Source organism: Falco peregrinus, chromosome Z, assembly GCF_023634155.1.
Source record: "Falco peregrinus isolate bFalPer1 chromosome Z, bFalPer1.pri, whole genome shotgun sequence".
Lineage (NCBI taxonomy): Eukaryota > Metazoa > Chordata > Aves > Falconiformes > Falconidae > Falco > Falco peregrinus.
The window spans coordinates 65,401,723-65,418,670 of NC_073739.1; the positions used below are offsets into that span (position 1 = coordinate 65,401,723).

At 45.1% G+C, this 16,948-nt stretch overlaps 1 protein-coding gene across 3 annotated transcripts; it reads right to left on the reverse strand.

Moving 5' to 3' along the window:
- Positions 1–232: 232 nt before the first annotated feature.
- Positions 233–16,125, reverse strand: SETD9 (SET domain containing 9). 3 transcript variants are annotated; one of them, XM_055791359.1, is made up of 6 exons: positions 15,982–16,125; positions 14,901–15,265; positions 13,423–13,546; positions 12,178–12,293; positions 10,850–10,955; positions 234–2,160 (listed from the first exon to the last, which is right to left on the reverse strand). In XM_055791359.1, exons 1-6 carry the CDS (start codon positions 16,065–16,067, stop codon positions 2,022–2,024), a joined length of 936 nt encoding a protein of 311 aa, XP_055647334.1. In that variant the 5' UTR covers positions 16,068–16,125; the 3' UTR covers positions 234–2,021. The 3 variants fall into 3 exon arrangements, with proteins under 3 accessions (XP_055647336.1, XP_055647334.1, XP_055647335.1); XM_055791360.1 differs by lacking the exon at positions 234–2,160 and adding an exon at positions 8,374–8,733; XM_055791361.1 differs by lacking the exon at positions 10,850–10,955 and having other exon boundaries at positions 233–2,160.
- Between the last annotated feature and the right edge of the window lie 823 nt (positions 16,126–16,948).

Genomic DNA, 16,948 nt, shown 5'->3' on the forward strand with positions numbered 1-16,948 from the left:
AATCCAAGAAAAATAAGCCTAAAACTTTCTGTGCAGTGGTGAACCATTCAATTTCCCCCGTGTAGTCTTGGTTTTGTTCGTATGTTGGTGTGGTGGGTTGACCCTGGCTGAATGCCATGTGCCCACCAAGCTGCTCCATCACTCCTCTCCTCAGCAGGATGGGGGGGGGGGGGGGAAAAATAACATTTAGAACTTGTGGGTCGAGATAAATGCAGTTTAATAAAACAAAAGCAAAGGCCATGCAGAAGGAAAAGGAAACAAAAATATTTATTCTCTACTTCCCATCAGCAGGATGTCCAGCCATTGCCTGGGAGGCCTCAGTAAAGTGTAGCAAGTGGACTAGAAGACAAATGCCTTAATAATGAATGTCCCCTTCCTTCCTCCCTTCTCTTAGCTTTTATTGCTGGGCATGACATCATATGGTATGGAGTATCTCTTCGGTCATCTTGGGACAGCTGTTCTGGCTGTGTCCCCTCCTACCCTCTTTCCTACTCCCAGCCTAGTGGCCTTTGTGGGTTAGGGGAATGGTGGAGAGACATCCAGGATGCTGTGAGGGCTGCTGGGGGGAAGTTAGCTCCACCCCAGCCAGGCTCAAGGCAGTTGGTGATCCTCACTGAAGATCACAGCCAGCGCATCACAGCTGGTAACATTTACACAAATTTTCTCTTAAATGGGTACAGCGACACAGATTCTTTCCTAAATGTGCACAGCATTTTAACACCTGCGGACTATGGGTCTCATGTGGGAGAAGGACTTTGCAGATCTGCCCAGTTTAACTACCTTAAATCTTAGTGTGATTTTCCCTTCCTTCTACCACTAATTGTACAGGCATGTAGAGGCAGAACTAGCCAAGTCAGTCCCTATTTTTAGCAAATTCTAATTAAAATAACCCAGGCAAATAATCTCTCAAGAGAGACATTGTACTTACTGTAATGAATAATTTATTAACAAACAATAAATAGATTGCATAGAGAATTTTACTGAGTTATTATTAAATCATACATTGTCTTAAATAATGTCAGAGTGTATCCTACTCTCTGCACTGCGCTGGTGGTGTTGGTTTGGTGGTAATGAATGGGCACACAGGGAATGAGGACATTCACCTTCATTGAATAGACAGGAATCTAAGGTGACAAGGAAAAGTCTGATACACCTGAAGCCCTTTCAGAAGCTGTAGCACTTCATGGACCGTTATTTCTACTTTTCCATTTTCCTTTCTCCTGCCTAGTCCCCATGTTGTGCTGCTTCTTGCCCGGTAGCACCACCTGACTGTACCTCCTGCTCCTCCTGCCACTTTTTGGCTTTCTCTAGCCACCAGCAGACAGAAATCAATTGTTGCTGCTAGTTACAGGCCAGGTCCTGCTTTCCCTCACATACGAGCAGCCCCTGAAGCAGGCTGCCAGGTTCCAGTATTTCAGCAAGGAGAAGCCAGTCCCACGTATGTCAGCGGTGACAGGCAGCCTGCACTTCAGCACTGCGATCCTCCGCTACCGCGGCATCCGGGAGGCAACAAGTGCAGTAAAGCAAACCTTTCTCAATGAATGAGTTGTAGACCTAAGGTCCACAGTCAGCAAACAGGTGTGTACTTTCAAATCCGGTCATTTAAAAAGTATTAACAAGTGTATAATGAAACAGCTGAAGTAATCTACGCCCTCGCACGACAGCATCTCAGCATGGAGAACATGAACAGCGCTTGCCTCCTCTGGCAGGCTGAGACTAGTATTCCCCGAACTGTCCATAAACCCTGCTGAGCTAAGCAATACTGCAGGCAGCCTGACAACCAGCCTCCCCTTCAGAGATCAACAGATGCCCAGTGACCTCCTCCCAGAGCGAGCTGCAGAGAAGGGATCCTCAGAGTGATGGAGGATGAGCATACCCTTCAGTAGACTGGAGATTGCTGCCTGCTCTGATCTGTTACCACACAGTGAAGACACAAGGACTGTCACTAGAAGTTGTCCACGGCATCTTTGGCAAACTTGCGCAAGCCATGCTGAACCATGTGCCACTCTCTTGTAGCTCTGCTATTTAAATCTTCCTGAAAAAGCCAGCCCTCTCTGACTGAGAAGGACTTCCAGATGAATATGACAGACAACGTTCAGGCTTGGAAGGAGGCCAAGTGTTCCAGTCCAGGAAGGCCCAATTTGGTCCCATGGGATTGATCTGTAAAAAGAGAAGAGACTCTGCCTGGTTCTAAATGAACCGTGTCAAACCAGTGTTAGTAGGTTAGCTGGGAAAATCCATCAGATATTCATTCTGTGCTCCTTCCTGTGGGCATCTTTCACCTTCTAGGCGTACCTGTTCATGGGGGTTTCAAGTACCAGTGGTGCAGTCCCAATGGTGGGTAATTTCACCTACACCGGTTGGACTGGGAAGTGGGAGGGATTCTGGGGGTGGTCAGGGCCACTGAGATTCAGGATTAGGCTTGGGGCCTTTGGGCAAAAAGCTGTGATCTTAAGGCATCCATTTACCCCACTTCGGTTGTTCACATGAGTGACTGCGTCTCATATCACTCCAACCACCGCATTCATAGGGTTTCAGGAAGCACTTAAGAAGACCGTTTGTCCTTTCCACTATCCCATTTGCTTGCGGATAATAGGGAGTGTAGAAAACCCATACAACCCCTTCTCCAGCAGCCCAGTCCTGGACCACCTTGGCTGCGAAGTGGGAGCCGTTAGCCAGTTGAATGGGCTGTGGTTTGGGGATGAAGCTAAACCATGTTCAAGGCTTTCACTGTGTTCTCCTCTGTAGCTCGAACTAGGCCCGATACCACCTCTACCCCTACCATGACATAGTGTTTTCCCTCAGATTTTTGAAAAGAACCAGTATAATCTACCTGCCGGGCCTCCAAGAGCCCTTTCCCCTGTCTCAAATGTAGAGGGGGCTCTTCCAAAGGGCGTTTGTCCAAGCAGCCATGGCACTGCTCACAGGCAAGAGATATAGGTATGATAATTTTCTTGAGAAGCCGCCAGCCTCTAGTCTGAGCTTCTTGATAAAAGATCTTTAGCTCCAGTCCCCTTTTAAGGTGTAATCATTCTAACAGCCTTTCCCAGTCTTCCAATTCAGTGTCGCTTCATAGGGGAGCAAGCCTGGATAACTCGTCTGCCCCACTGTTCCCCTGACGGGCTGTAGTTTCATCCTTTTGGTGGGAAGCTACCCACACCATTGCAAAATTTCCCTGTTTCGCCATGGTTAATGTATCTTGCCATTTTTCCTTTTGCAACACAGGTACTTGATTGACTTTCCACCCATTCTGTTCCCAAAATGGAAGCCATTCAGTACATCCCTTAAAGACAGCGAAAAAGTCAGTATAGATATGGATGGGAGAAGGAGAGTGTGCCTCATGTTGGAAAACACTCCACACTGCTACCAGGTCTCCTGCTTGGGCACTATCATCCCCTTCAGGGATTATTTTTTGTTCAGTTTTTATGTCCAAGGCAACGGCTCAATATTTCCGTATCTTACCCTCTTGTTTAGCAGAGGCATCTGTAAACCAAACATTCTGTAAGTGTCCTGAAAACTGGGGGGCAACTTGCACCACAGGGGAAATTGTACCATTTTCAGTTTTCAAAGCAGCTTCTTCCTGAATAGCCAAGGTCTTGGCAGCACCCTCTGAAACATCAGAAATATTGCAGCAATGTTCTGTCTGAGCATACCATTTCCGCACCGAGGCTCATTGTGCCACCCTGTCAGTGGGTTGTGTCCCAGTCAACACGGGTTTTGTCACCTTAAAAGGACCTGTGAGCCCTATCGGTTGTTTACACCTGGTGCGTTCAGCCTCTCGCAGGGCTAACTGACGACAAATAAACCCTTTTCCCAGGGGGACTACCATTTCTCAGCATCCTTAAAGCTGTGAGAGTAGAACCCAATAGGTCGAGTGGGTTTCAGGACTGTTTTGCCAGTAGTGTTGATAAGCCTGACTGGGCAAATCCCCGTTCAATATGGACTGGGTCAGAAGGGCGTGTTGGGCCAAAAGCCTGATGGTTGGCAGCCTCAGATACCTAATAGCTGCAGGACTTCATGGCACAGGGTCCAGTCCCACTACACTCCTTTTCCTAACAGGTCATATAAAGGCCTTGCAATGATAGAAAAATCATGAATATACTTTCTCTAGAATATAAGCAATCACTATGTATGCTGTAACTCTTCCTTTGTTTCATGCATTTTAATCTGGTCTAGGGTGGAAAGAGTATCTTGAGGAATGCATGTCCTCCTTTCCACCAAATTCCCAAAAACTTTACTTCATTTGCTGGTACCTGGATTTTCTTGAGTGGGATTTTTAACCCCAGGCTTTCCAGGTGTTTAAGAATTTTATCCTGCATTGTTTGAACCCTATCTACCTGGCTTCCTCCTATAAGCAAATCATCAATATATTAGTAAATTTTAGCCCCTTCCTCCAAAGGAATTAATCCTAATTCTCACACTCAGGTGTGGTGAGCTAGGGTAGGAGAATGCTTATATCTTTGAGGAAGCTGGGTGAAGGTAAACTGTTGTCCTCCCCAAGTAAATGGGAAGCATTCCTGGTCCTCAGATTGCAAGGGGACCACAAAAAACAAGTCTTTGACATCAAGAGTTGCTATAATGGGATGAGCTTGTTCCTGGATAGCTGCTGTAAGCTCGGCGATGTTTGGCACAGCTGTTAAGGGGCCTGAGTTAGCATTAAGCCTTCAATAGTCTACAGTTAGTCTCCATTTCCCATTTGGCTTACCAACTGGCCATACCAGGAGTTAAAAGGAGAGTGGGCTGGCACTACAATTCCCTGTTCCTTTAACTCCTCCAGTACTGCGGTTATCCCTTCCCGTGCCCCTAAGAGTAGCAGACAGGGTTTGACATTTGTCAGTGGTGAGGGAGAGAGCAAAGGTGCAGTGTGTATGAGCCGTCTACCTATAGATGGGCTGCCAAATGTCCAATTCCTCCCCTTATCATCAATCTACACCTTACTTTTCAGAATATCGAGTCCTAAAAGATTAAGTAGGAAAGGCCCCTCAACCATCATTACCGAAGTGGCTGTGTTCTCCCCTTCTCCCTGGCTAACAGCAAACCAACAGTAGCCAGTGTCTGTGCTTAAACAGTACCAAAAGCATCTGCAACGAATGTACACCACTTAGACAAGCTTATGCCACTTTGTACTGCATTTTCAGTTTTAATAGCTGAAATTTGGGCTTCACTATCTACCAGGAACGTTACTGGTACTAGCTTAGGCTCCACAAAGCAAAAAACCTTGGTGATTTTCAGTGAGCCACCTAAGGTATACCCACCCTTCGCTCCCCTGCTCGCTGCAAGGGGGCAAAGGAGTTAGTTTTCTGTCCTTTGCTCCAGTAAGGGGGCACTAGGAACAGGATTCTCATCCTTAATTGGTGGACTTTCTGGCCATCCTAACACCAACTTCTCCAGTTTATCAGTTGGCAACCCATTCGTAAGATCTCGGGGGATACCCTTCCGCCACCCCATAGTCCACAGACTTAGGTGTGTGTCCTGTATCTCTCTCACTCGGTGGTGCTACAAGAGACACCCTTTTACTGTTAGCTGGGTGTGGGGGAGGTTTTGGTTCTGTGTGCCTTAACCCTTTAGGGTCCATTTTAGTAGGTGGAGCGGTAACGGTTGTATTTTCACCCGTAAGTAATTAATTCCTGAGAAACTTTTCCCCAAGTCCACAGTTTCTTTGGGTTTTACAATTAGGGGTTGTTATTACTTCTAATGCAGCAACAGCCCTTTCACCCTGGGACACTACCTGTATTTTCCCTTGTAACTGGATACCAATAGCTTTTAGGGAATCGGGGAGGCCCCTTATGAGAGAGGTCTTCCGTTTGGGGTCGACCAGCATCATCACTGGAGATTCCTGTTCGAGTCTAAGCTTCTGGTTTTACGTTGTTTGCAGGCATGCCGCCTTCTGTACATTTTCTACTAGCTGGTTGACTGTCCCCACAAGAGCAAAGGGATCCCTGCTTTCCAGAGGGTTAAGACCTCCTGACCAAAAAGCTGCTCTTTGGCTTACGGACCAGGGTGCACAGCTGTTAGAACCACTCCTGGCCCCCAGTAGCCCTTGGCTTCTTTTTCACTTAACAATATCTGATCCCCCTCCAACAATGACACTCTCCAAACATACTTTGCCTTTGACTCCTTAGGAGCACGGCCAAAATCCTTTTTCAGTTTAGCCAGCTCAGTAGCAGAATATGGACTTTAGTAGTAATTTGAGGGAATTTGTCCTTGTCATCCTCTTATTTAAATTCAGTTTTGATCAAGGACCTCAGAGAACAAGTGGGGACATCCAGTTTGTCCAACCCTAATTTTGCTTCCTCTAGCTCATTATTAGGGTATTCAATCTTATTTACAGGTTTTGGAGAGCTGTCCTTGCCAGCAAGGAGTTGCTCTTTTAAAGTGGATTGTAAATAACTCACCTAGGTTTTCTCCTCTTCTAATTGCTCCTTTAAGCTCTCTACTTGCCCTTGCAAGGACTGGACCAGACCCTGTAAAGATTGTATGACTTGGGATTCTACTGTGCACTGCTGTTCCTTGGCTTCCACAGCTGCGACTAGGCTAGTGCCCAATAGGGTACAAAGAATTGGTTTTCCTTTTCCAGGCCAAAGTTTTCCATCCTTTTATAAGGCGCTAATTCAGTCCGTTACTCTCTGCAAATTAGGCCATTTTTTTCTGTGCCCAGTTCATGCCTGGTACTGAGGCACAACCATCATATTTCTCTAAGAAGTTATACAAAACATCTCTGCCTTCAGGGATGGTTTTATTGTCACTCGTATCTGAAAGGCAGAGTGATTGTCTCGGGCAGACAACCCGTTTGTTTCTACAAATCCACCCGTTCCATCCCCGAGAGGTACTCATGTAATACTAAGCCAGTGAAATGTGGCTGTCTCACTTCAGCGTACCCTGTCCGTGACGCCAATTTAATGTTCCAGTCCAGGAAGACCCAAGCCAGGAAGATTCATTGTTACACCCAGAGTGAGATTTAGACACAAACGAGGTCAAATGCCACTAATCAAGAAAATGTATTGTGTGCTTATATAAACAAAACGTTCACATGTTATGGTAAGAAAATAGCAATAGGAAAGAGAGGGAAGGATAGGAAAGGAGGAAATCTAGCGAGCAGTCAGGATAGAATTGCAAGATATGCACCATGCACCACCATGGATCCAGCGGCATCCCGTTGGTCTGCAGCCTCCGTTCACGTTGTTGTTGTTGGGTCTCTGGATTGCCATTTACTGTTTGGTGGCACAGACTCTCACAGGGAGTTCAGGGGGGCCATTTCCCAGACAAGGGCACATACCTTGTCCTTACAAGACATGTACCACGTTCCTCCATGGGGCACATGCAATTACTGCACAGGTAGGGGTGATCATCCATGCCTATAGGCACATCCCTCACAGCAGCGTGGCCCTTCCTTGCCCCTGGCTGAAAACTGATGTCAGGCAGCTGTTGGCTCCTTCTCTGTTCACAACTGTTAAGTCTTGCAGGAGCCCAGCTAACAAGCTTTGAGACAGTTTGAGATACAGTCTCTCACACCAAGTTAACACAAGCACCAAAAAGCTGTGAATTCTGGAAAGGAGAATAGATGCTTCTGCAGCTCGGCAGGGCACCCTGGCTGCCCCAGCCACTACCAGATTCACCACAGCACGCCACTTCCTGACTCCTTTCTCATAAGCTTATGCTAACTAAAAATTCACTGGGAGGCTTGCTTGGACTTTCGCAGTAAATACTACGTTGAATTTCCCAAGCTGTTAGGCCAGACTGAAAGGCTGAAAAGCTGTCTCTTGTTGCACTTTCTGAAGGCAGTTAGCAGACAGTAGAAGAATTCACGCAGGAATGGCTGGCTTTGCTTATGCCAGTAACTCACTCATGAAAAAAAGTACACAGCACACTTGGCATTACTTCCTCCAGCTACACTGCAACATGAAGTTGTCTCTGCAAGTAAAAGCCATGGAAGTTGCTACATGCCAGGGAACCTCCACTGAACCAGTGGAACTAGGATTGGACAGGGCTTCAAGACACATACTGTCTTTCCTCCTACCCCAAGACAGGCATAGCTAAAGCCAGTGGCTCAAGCTGACCTCCTGATGACAGCACACCATGCAGGCACATATGAAGTGGCTATGAGCACTGCTCCAAAACTGTCTTCATAAAAGATCTGGACAACTTGCTACACTGAAATACTTTCTAAAAGGAGGCAGATACGAAAGGGACCAACTCCAAGAAAACCAGAACAAGAACAGTTGTTTACCATGAACTATGACGATTATCCAAAGAATAGTTCCTGAGAGGGAAGTAATTTTTACAAATTGTGTCCATTATAAGCACTAGAAGTGAAATGGCAAAATCTACAGCTGATCCACAGTTACAGACAAATGTCCAAACCAGAAGACCAGATGACATGTACAGAACTTAGGTTTTTATTTTACAAGCTACTGTACGGACAGCTGAGCACCAATAAGCAGTAATATCAACTACAGCAGACAGCTGAGGACCTGATGATGTAAATGGTTAAACCTTCACCTCTGCATCAAATGTGGAGTTTTTTCAGGGAAATACAAGCCTGCAGCTGGCTTTCTAAATGATAAAGCCATGTCCCTCCATTATGTAAAAATGCTCGTGAAGCTTGAAGTACACACACACATTACTTCAGTCTTGAATCTATTAATTCAGCTGACAACAGTGTAGTAATTTGAAAAAAGTTCTTCTCCTTCCTTGATGTCTCTGAGAGTGACAAGCACTACACACCTCAGGTGACTGTAAAAAAAGGAAAAGCAAAACATGTGGATGTGAATAATTATAATTCCCTTTGAATTTTTTAAATTCTTCATGGCAAGGAGCTGAAACAATGGCTCTGTCTAGATTAGTTTTGAGAGTAACATGCATAATGCAGGCCAGAGAGCCTGGAAAAACAACACTGAAATACAGATAGCAAATATAAGCAAAGCCAATATAATTACCAAAAAAAGCAAAGCCTATGTGGGTATGCAAATAATGTTTCCACTCATACAATTACTCAGAAATTAATTAGTTGGGATAGAGGAAAAGACACACAGACAGGAGGAGAAGCTACAGCAAAGTTCATAGAGCACAAATCATTCCTGTAGACTTGCCTACCCACAGGTGCTAGGCTGGCTAAACCCACTCCCAGCCAAACAACATCCAGAAGGACAGCTCTGAACTGCATCAGAGACCTGCTGCAATCTACAACGATGGGTGAATTCTCCATAAACCCCAAGCAGAAATCACTGGCTGGTAAAGAGTTTTCTTACAGAGATATTTAGGAACCTACCCCCCTAAACTTCCTTTAAGTAAATGACCATGCCCTAAAGCGGAAGTATTTATTCTAGGAAGGACAGCACATTCTTCTGATGCTGAGGAACATGAGAGTCAAGAACAGCATCAATGCAAACAGTGACCACTACTAAGAAATTTACTGTGAGGCCATACTGAAACAAATCAAGCAACAACAACAAAAAGGTAAACAAGCACTAACAACTTTTACAAGACAGAAAAAGATTTAGAAACCGGATTACCTATGTTGTCAGCACAGTAAATATCAATACCAAAGCAGGCAGCTAGAAGCAGATGGAATCTTTTCTCTAGTGGCTGTAACTCTGTAACACTGGGAGAACTAACGACTGAAAGACGGTATTACCTTGGACAGATTCCAAGCAAGAGAGCAAAATTGCCCCTTCCTGAAATGGTGCCCTAACTTGGCTCTGCTCACTACACTTTCACACTTCAAGTAGAGCATCCAGGCTTCCTGAAAGTTCAGTCTTACTGCTTCTTTTATTAGCATTTATTTATCTATCTATCCACAGATTACAAGTGCATCTTAAACCTTGCCTCAACAAAGTCTAAGTTGAATCAGAAAAGCCATTTTACCAATATCCACTGTAACTTTCACCAACCAAATTTCAGTTTTAAACTAGCTCCAAAATTACATTAAAAGTCTAGATGATCTGCCCTAAAACCTTTATACATCGTCTAGATTAACAGGATTATTTAGTTCCTGAAGGTAGCAACTGGACCAGAAGAACAATTTCTTGGGTGTGTTAAATTCAGGACCAACATTACATCTTTCTTACAGCTTCAAAGTTATTCTTGACTACATCCCAGTACAGGACACTCACTTCCAGACATACTGTCTGTCCTTGTTGTCCATATTGCTCCTTGTGTATGTTCATCTAATTGTCAAAAATTGTCACTTTTCACCATTTCCAAACAAAAATCTGAGAAAGATTTCTAAGTGTTTTATTTTCTCAGAGAGCTGGATTTTCAAGTCATAATGAGAATGTTGTAATTGTGTCTACCTAAAAGTCACATGCCTTTATACTCCGCAGTATTTCACTTGTCTCAATACAAATTAATTTTAGGTTTTTTCTTGCAAATTCATCTGCTTATTCCTCACATAAGCAGAAGGCATGGAGAACAGGAGAGTAAGACGACTAAATCTAAGCTACCTTAGAAGGTCTTTGACTGGTTAAGGGTTGCTAAATACATATTTGAAATACACGCTGAAAAACCTCAGTACTGTAATACAAGCAAATACAAGCAAAATATAACTAGTGCTTTATGGAATTCAGAAGAATCACACTATCATGCAACCACTGCCTCTAAAACCATTGTCTTCAGAGCTATGCTGATCTCATTTGCAAAGACGTGGAAAAAGGAATAAAATGAACAGAAATAGTTCCATAAATCACTTAAAATTAGTCTACTCAAAGTGCTAACTCTTCTATACAGGTGCACGCTTTTGTGTCATTCATCTTCATATGGAATATATTGTTCTTCAACCATGTTTCTTTTTTTACACACACAGTATACATTATATCATACAAATATATGAGCTCTTAGATGTGCTGCTAACCTCTCTATGTCATGGCTGTAGACGATGTTTGGAAGATACTGTTTCAGTTCTATTGGAAAATACCGCGGCACATCAAACTCCTGATAACACACGTTGGCTGCTTTTTCTAGAAGTAAAAAAAAGGGGGGGGGGGGGGGGGGGGGAAGGTCTCTATGAGATTGAGAAAATCTTAAGTAGGGTTTAGAGATGTGTAAAAATATCAAACGTACTGCTGCAAAAGTACCAGACGCTTCATCAAGCCTGAAAACCATGCCTCTGTTGGTAGCTACTACACTCTTCTGAAGTCCTATTTTGAATTTATGCAAGAGATACATAACGAACTATAGAAGCTTAAATCCATCCTTACTGCATTAAACAGGATGACCTGCTTATGAACATTTATATGAAGGGGCACAACTTGCATAGTACCAGGGGCAGGTTACAGCATTGCTCAAATGTTGTTAATATATAACATTTGCTTTTACAGTTAAAAAATACGTCTTGAAAAAATTTTCCTGGTGGCAAAGTAAGTCCTAAATATCCCACAGAGAAAAGAAGGGAATCTTCTTTAGAAGGACACTGGACCTGGAAGAAGCAGTTTCACAGGACAGCCCTTTGTCTCCATGTCAATCAATACCTGGTTCACTTCTCTAGCAACCTTTCTGGATGCTACTTGGAGGCTGAGTATCTTTAGTGCAATGCATGCTCTGAAAGCTACTTAGAAGCCAGGTAAGGTAGCAAATCAACTTTCTGTACCTCACAACCATTTCCCAGAGTTATTTATTCTCCCAGACCTTAAGAGCAACATATACTGTGTGAGACAAAATAAATAGTTCCTTTCCTCATGTCCAACAGCTAGATCATACCAAGTTTTCTAGATTTTGCACAGAAACATAAGGAAGTCTAAAAAAAGTATTATAGTTCAAACCAAGCAGTGATGGATTCCTACTGCATGTCACTGTGCGTATGGTTTTCTCATGAAGCCTTCTGGAATCATACTGGGGAACTTGATCTGCAATTTTGTGTACTGCCTGAGCACAGTGGTCCTTTGCCAGATACCCTTTCCCACCATCACACTTTGGGATGTATGCCTTTCATTCTACGAAATGAAGGAGGGAGAGTGGGGAAATCAATGAAAGAAGCACGAGGATATATGAAGCATTGCTGTGCTAGCGGATTCTAACACCCAGCTGTCACAAAAGGCCTCGGAAGCAATCCTGTAAGTCCTTACCTTGTTTTAAGCAGCACTATTACCCCCAAGATCAGTATCTGATTCTCTGTGTCACCTCCAAAATGATTTATATCCAAAAAGACAAACTCAAGCCTGGAAAATTTACCTGGCAACTTACCATGTGTACAGTTGTTGACGTACTGTCCCACAGCCAGTGGGTTTTGCAAGGCAGCTGTAAGCCAGCTCTCATCGCTCATTTGGAATGGGCCAAGTTGATCTCTCCTGCTGCAAGACCTGAAACAACCGACAGTGGTAACATGAATCACTGCTCCTTGACAGGTTATCTGTAATTCCTCCTGTAGAAATGGACACAGTTGCTGGGCAAAGTTGCAACTGTCCAGCCCGCCTGGGAGATGGGACAACACTGGGGTGGGGCTGAATGCGCACAGACCAACACCTGGAAGACACTTTAAAAAAAATACACTTAAACCTCCCACTAGTGTGTGTTGTGTTTCAGACTCTGGTGGAAGAACCCGCACAAAACCACCGCTTATCATTCCAGAGATCAACAGCAAGTGTTACAATTACAGAAATGTCAACCCATCTCATTCACCTCTAAAGATGTGAAGGCTCATTACAGGATCAACTTCAAACTCATTCCCAGAATTGAAATCTGGTATTAGTATTCAAAGTAGGTATTATTTTGCTTGTTATTAGTTTTATTCTCATGTCATATTTAAACGCAAATTGTGACAAATTATATTTTAAGGTAAGCTAAAACAGTCCAGGCTAGCTGCAGCAAGGGAAGTTCAGACTGGACATTAAATGGTAAAGCATCTTCACCAAGAAGGCGGTCAGAGTTCAAGGAGCATCTCAACTATGCTCTTTGTCATATGGTTTAGTTGTAGGTAGTCCTGGGAGCAGCAGGGAGTTGGACTTGATCATCCTTACGGATCCCTTCCAATGTGAGTTGACAATAGTAATAATGGTTACTGCTCCCTTCCTAAGTGCTGCTCATCTATAGACCAGAGCCAGAGCCACCAGATTGACCCTTCTGGTATCAGCCAAGCCCACACAGAGGCTTGTTCTCAGGTCTGCCTAATGGATTGGAAAAAAAAAGAAAAAAATTCAGAAGCATTTTAAAAATTTTATGCTACATCCTGCTTCTATTAAAACTATTTTTTTTTTACAGGGAACAGTCTCTACATCAAAAGACGTCTCACTGGCATTACAGATGAAGACACAAGTACATAACAGATCACATCCAGCAGCCTTACCCTTGTGTTGTGTTAGGAGATACACATAGGCGAATGGTACTGAAATATAATTCAACTTAGGGTAAGACAACAGGGAACTGAGACTATTACCACCACTGTTTTAGATCTGTTGAGTGATGATCCCCTACTTCTTTTTGACTGCTTACCTGTACACTGATCTTGATAGTCCTTTATCATTCCCATCAATAAGGACGCCATCTATGCACCTAAAAATAAAGGGATTGCCAAGGGACTGGAAAAAGATGGGCTCATGCTTTCTGTATACTGTACCTGTTGCAAGACAGATATGATTACTTCAGAAGAAAAGTAATGTCAGAATGGGCTTATGATATCATCCAGTCCTCTCCACACAGAAACTCAAAGGGAGATGGGGTAGTACAGAACACCCCTCTCAATTAATGACCATCAACACTTGTAAACCTACAAGTTTTTAGACGCATCTTTGTGGGATGCAAAAAGAATCTATGTGAGCTGAGACATTCCAGAGAGAGAAGCCATGGAAGGAAATCATTAAAGAGGCAGCCTGTGACCAATATCCGTGGAAGACTTCGATAAAGCATCGTAAAATGCTAGGCAAAGGCCACTCCGACGGACTGCACTCACTGCCAAACAACAGGCAGGACAGCACTGACCTGTGCACTCCCCACAGAGACCCCTCCCCAGCCAGCAGCCCTGCAGTTTCCTTCACACCCCTGAAAAAGGAAGGCATTTCAACAGCTTATCCTCTTGTGTCACTAGATGAGCTGCTAAAGGAGACCCTCCATAAGCCTACATTTACAATATGTGCCAGAAATTTCAAGCAAGTAGCAAGGTCACAGGCTCATTCCCTGTGATTCTGATTTGAGAATTAGCGAGTTTACCAGGCAATGGTAACAGCCAGACACTCCTGCTTTGGCATGGCAAAACATGCTCCACTGCTCAGTGCTTGGCCTGGTCCCAATCCTGCAATGGTGGCAGAAGCTGCAGACCGCATGCAGGGGACGATTGTCAGGTTAAACAGAAAAATCGAAAGCATTTCAGCAGAGCTGTCCTAGCTTGGCCATACTCACAGAACTACTAATCTTTTTAAGAAATGTAAGCAAATACAGTTCCAAGAAACAAGGAAGAATAACAGAAAAATGCTGATTTTCCAAACATACTTTACAGAAGAGAGTTCCACTAAATAAAGATTTTATTTCCATTCTCTAGTTTGTATTTTGGTGCTTTGAAAAAGTTCATAGTCTTGTCTGCTGACCTGTGTGCAGATCTCTAAAACTAATTTTTCAGATCCTTATCCAAAACACAACCCCTCAAAAATTAAACTGTGTTGTTCATCTACTTGAAATTGCTCTCATACATCTGTGTTTAAAGAATTTGGAAGAACTTTCCCAGCAGCCGAAAAATCATACTTCAATTATTATTTTTTTTTATAAACAAACCCCCCACAACATTGGTTTGCTTATTTCCAAAAGAACTCTAGCCAGCTTATACAGAAATAGTCCCATTCACCATAATTTGTGTTTTTGTTAAGGAATGACAGAAATTAAAACCCATAAATTAAAAATTAGTGCAGTACTTTGTCATTCTATATTTAGATGGTTAGAAATCACACCTAACTTAACCAGAAATAGGAACATTCCATTACCGGGATACATAGATACAACCGTCCCTTTTGGTACAAAACCTTTGCTAACAAAGACTCCAGTTCCAGCAGACATCAGGGAACTTTGGTCTCGACTAACAGTGAATCCTAATGTATTAAACAGAACTTCCTCTGGACTAAAAACACGTTGGCTCTGATGGTCACGTGAATTCACTTTTGATGGCTTCTGCTGAGAATTCAGTAATTCCAGATATTTGCATTTGATTTCTGGAAGTAAGGCCAAAATACGTGCTTGTCTACTGAAGTCATTTACGAACAGAGCTCTAAATATTTTCAGCAGTGTTTCAAAGACATCTTCATCAGAGATAATTTTGTCTTGGGAGCTTTTAGGAACATATCGGAGGGTCCTGTAAAGTAAAAAAAATAATAATAGTAGTATTTTAATTTTTTTTTCCTAAATGAAACAGAGAAGAGCCATTTTACAGCAGTGACTTACATGCACTGATGTTTCAAACCAACCCAAACTCTACAGAATATCCTTTCACACCTGTCCTACTATAAAACCATCGTCTGTGTATTTACAGCAGGTTAAACCCCGCTGAGTTCTTGGTGACAAACGTATCAAAAATCAAACACACGTTATTATCAAAGTACATAAAAACCATCTACATAGCTCGTTACACTTTAAACGAGGCGAGGACAAGTATTTCACCGACTGGGGAGATTTTTAGTTTGTGCTACTTGTAACAACGTCGTACTCCTTTAAACGAGTTCAACTACCACCTGTACGTTTCAGGGGAGGGCTCGCACTGCCCCCCGCACCAACACAACAAGGAACCCCCACCGGCTTTCGCGTTAAACCCCTATTTACAGCACCCCAGGAGCGCCGCTCTCGTGCAGCGAGGCGGCACCCGCCCCCGCCGGCGCTACGGCCCCTCCCGCGCGGGGAGGGGGGGGGGGGGGGGCGGGGTCTCGCCCGCGCGCGCCCTGCTCCGCCACGTGCTCGAGGCCCACACGCCCCGCGGGCGGCGCCTCACGCCGCCGGAGGGCTGACGGGGCGGCGGGGCGGGCCTCCCTCCGACGGGCGGCCTCGGCGGCGCCCCGGGGCTGCCCCGCTGCTCACCTGCGCTTGCGGCGGAGGTTGAGGGCCACCCAGGGCACGAAGCGGTACTTGTAGGCGTCCCAGCGCCGCCGCAGGGCCCGCAGCATGGCGCCGGGCTGCCCGCGCCCGCTCCTCACGGCGGCCCCACCCGCCGCCCTCGCTGGAGCCGCGCCCGCGCAGCCGGGCCAGCCAATCCCCGCTCCGGACGCGCGGCCGCAATTGCGTACGGGGCTGCTATTGGCCGCCGTGAGGCGCGCCGCGGGGCGCCGTGACGAGTGGCGCCCCGCCCCTGAGAGCCGCCCCGGCCGGGGGGCGGGGCCGGGGAGCCACAAGTTCGGGCGCGGCGGAGGCGCGCGCCGAGCGCACGGCGGGGCGTGGATGCCGTCCGCATTTTTCAGCATTAGTTTTTCTTCCTTCAAACTTATGTTTAAGAAGTTGATTTGTAAACCGGCAGTTGACACAGGTAATTGTTTGAACACATGTTTAAATAATTATTTAACTAAAAATTATTTAAGTGAAAAAAAAAATAAACCCAGTGTTTCAATAATAAATACATGATAATAAAAAAAATAATTGAATCACGGTACGAGTCCGCCCTTACAGCTGACTGACCTGAGGCGCCCTCCAGCGGCGCCCTCTGGTGCCTCCCGGGGGAGGGTGTCCTGTCCCGGGCCGGGAGCGGCTCTCACGGCGCCCGCAGCCCGCCGCCGGCGGGAGGCACTTCGAAACGCAAACGCACGGAGCTGGTCACCGGTGAACGGGGACTCCGTCGGCGCTGGGCCCTGCTGCCGCGGTGGCGGACCGCGCGTGCGGATCCGGTTCGCCGTAGGTACGGGAGGTACACACGTAGGTGTGGGAGAGCTGAGGGCACTGGAAATACCCTCCTGCCCCGCGGGTGCGTGCTTACGTTGTAAATACACACAGATCTCTCTCTGTGTAAATAATGTTGCACGCCCCTTCGGTATTTTATTAAACAATCCCATAAGGC

What these genes read in the sequence shown, in the direction of transcription:
- SETD9 (XM_055791359.1), bottom strand. Translation starts at nt 16,067, where the DNA reads ATGCTGCGGGCCCTGCGGCGGCGCTGGGACGCCTACAAGTACCGCTTC. An exon ending in AACCTCCGCCGCAAGCGCAG is followed by an intron (nt 15,266 to 15,981) that starts GTGAGCAGCGGG and finishes TTTACTTTACAG; the next exon opens with GACCCTCCGATATGTTCCTA. An exon ending in CGTCAACAACTGTACACATG is followed by an intron (nt 10,956 to 12,177) that starts GTAAGTTGCCAG and finishes TTTTACTTCTAG; the next exon opens with AAAAAGCAGCCAACGTGTGT.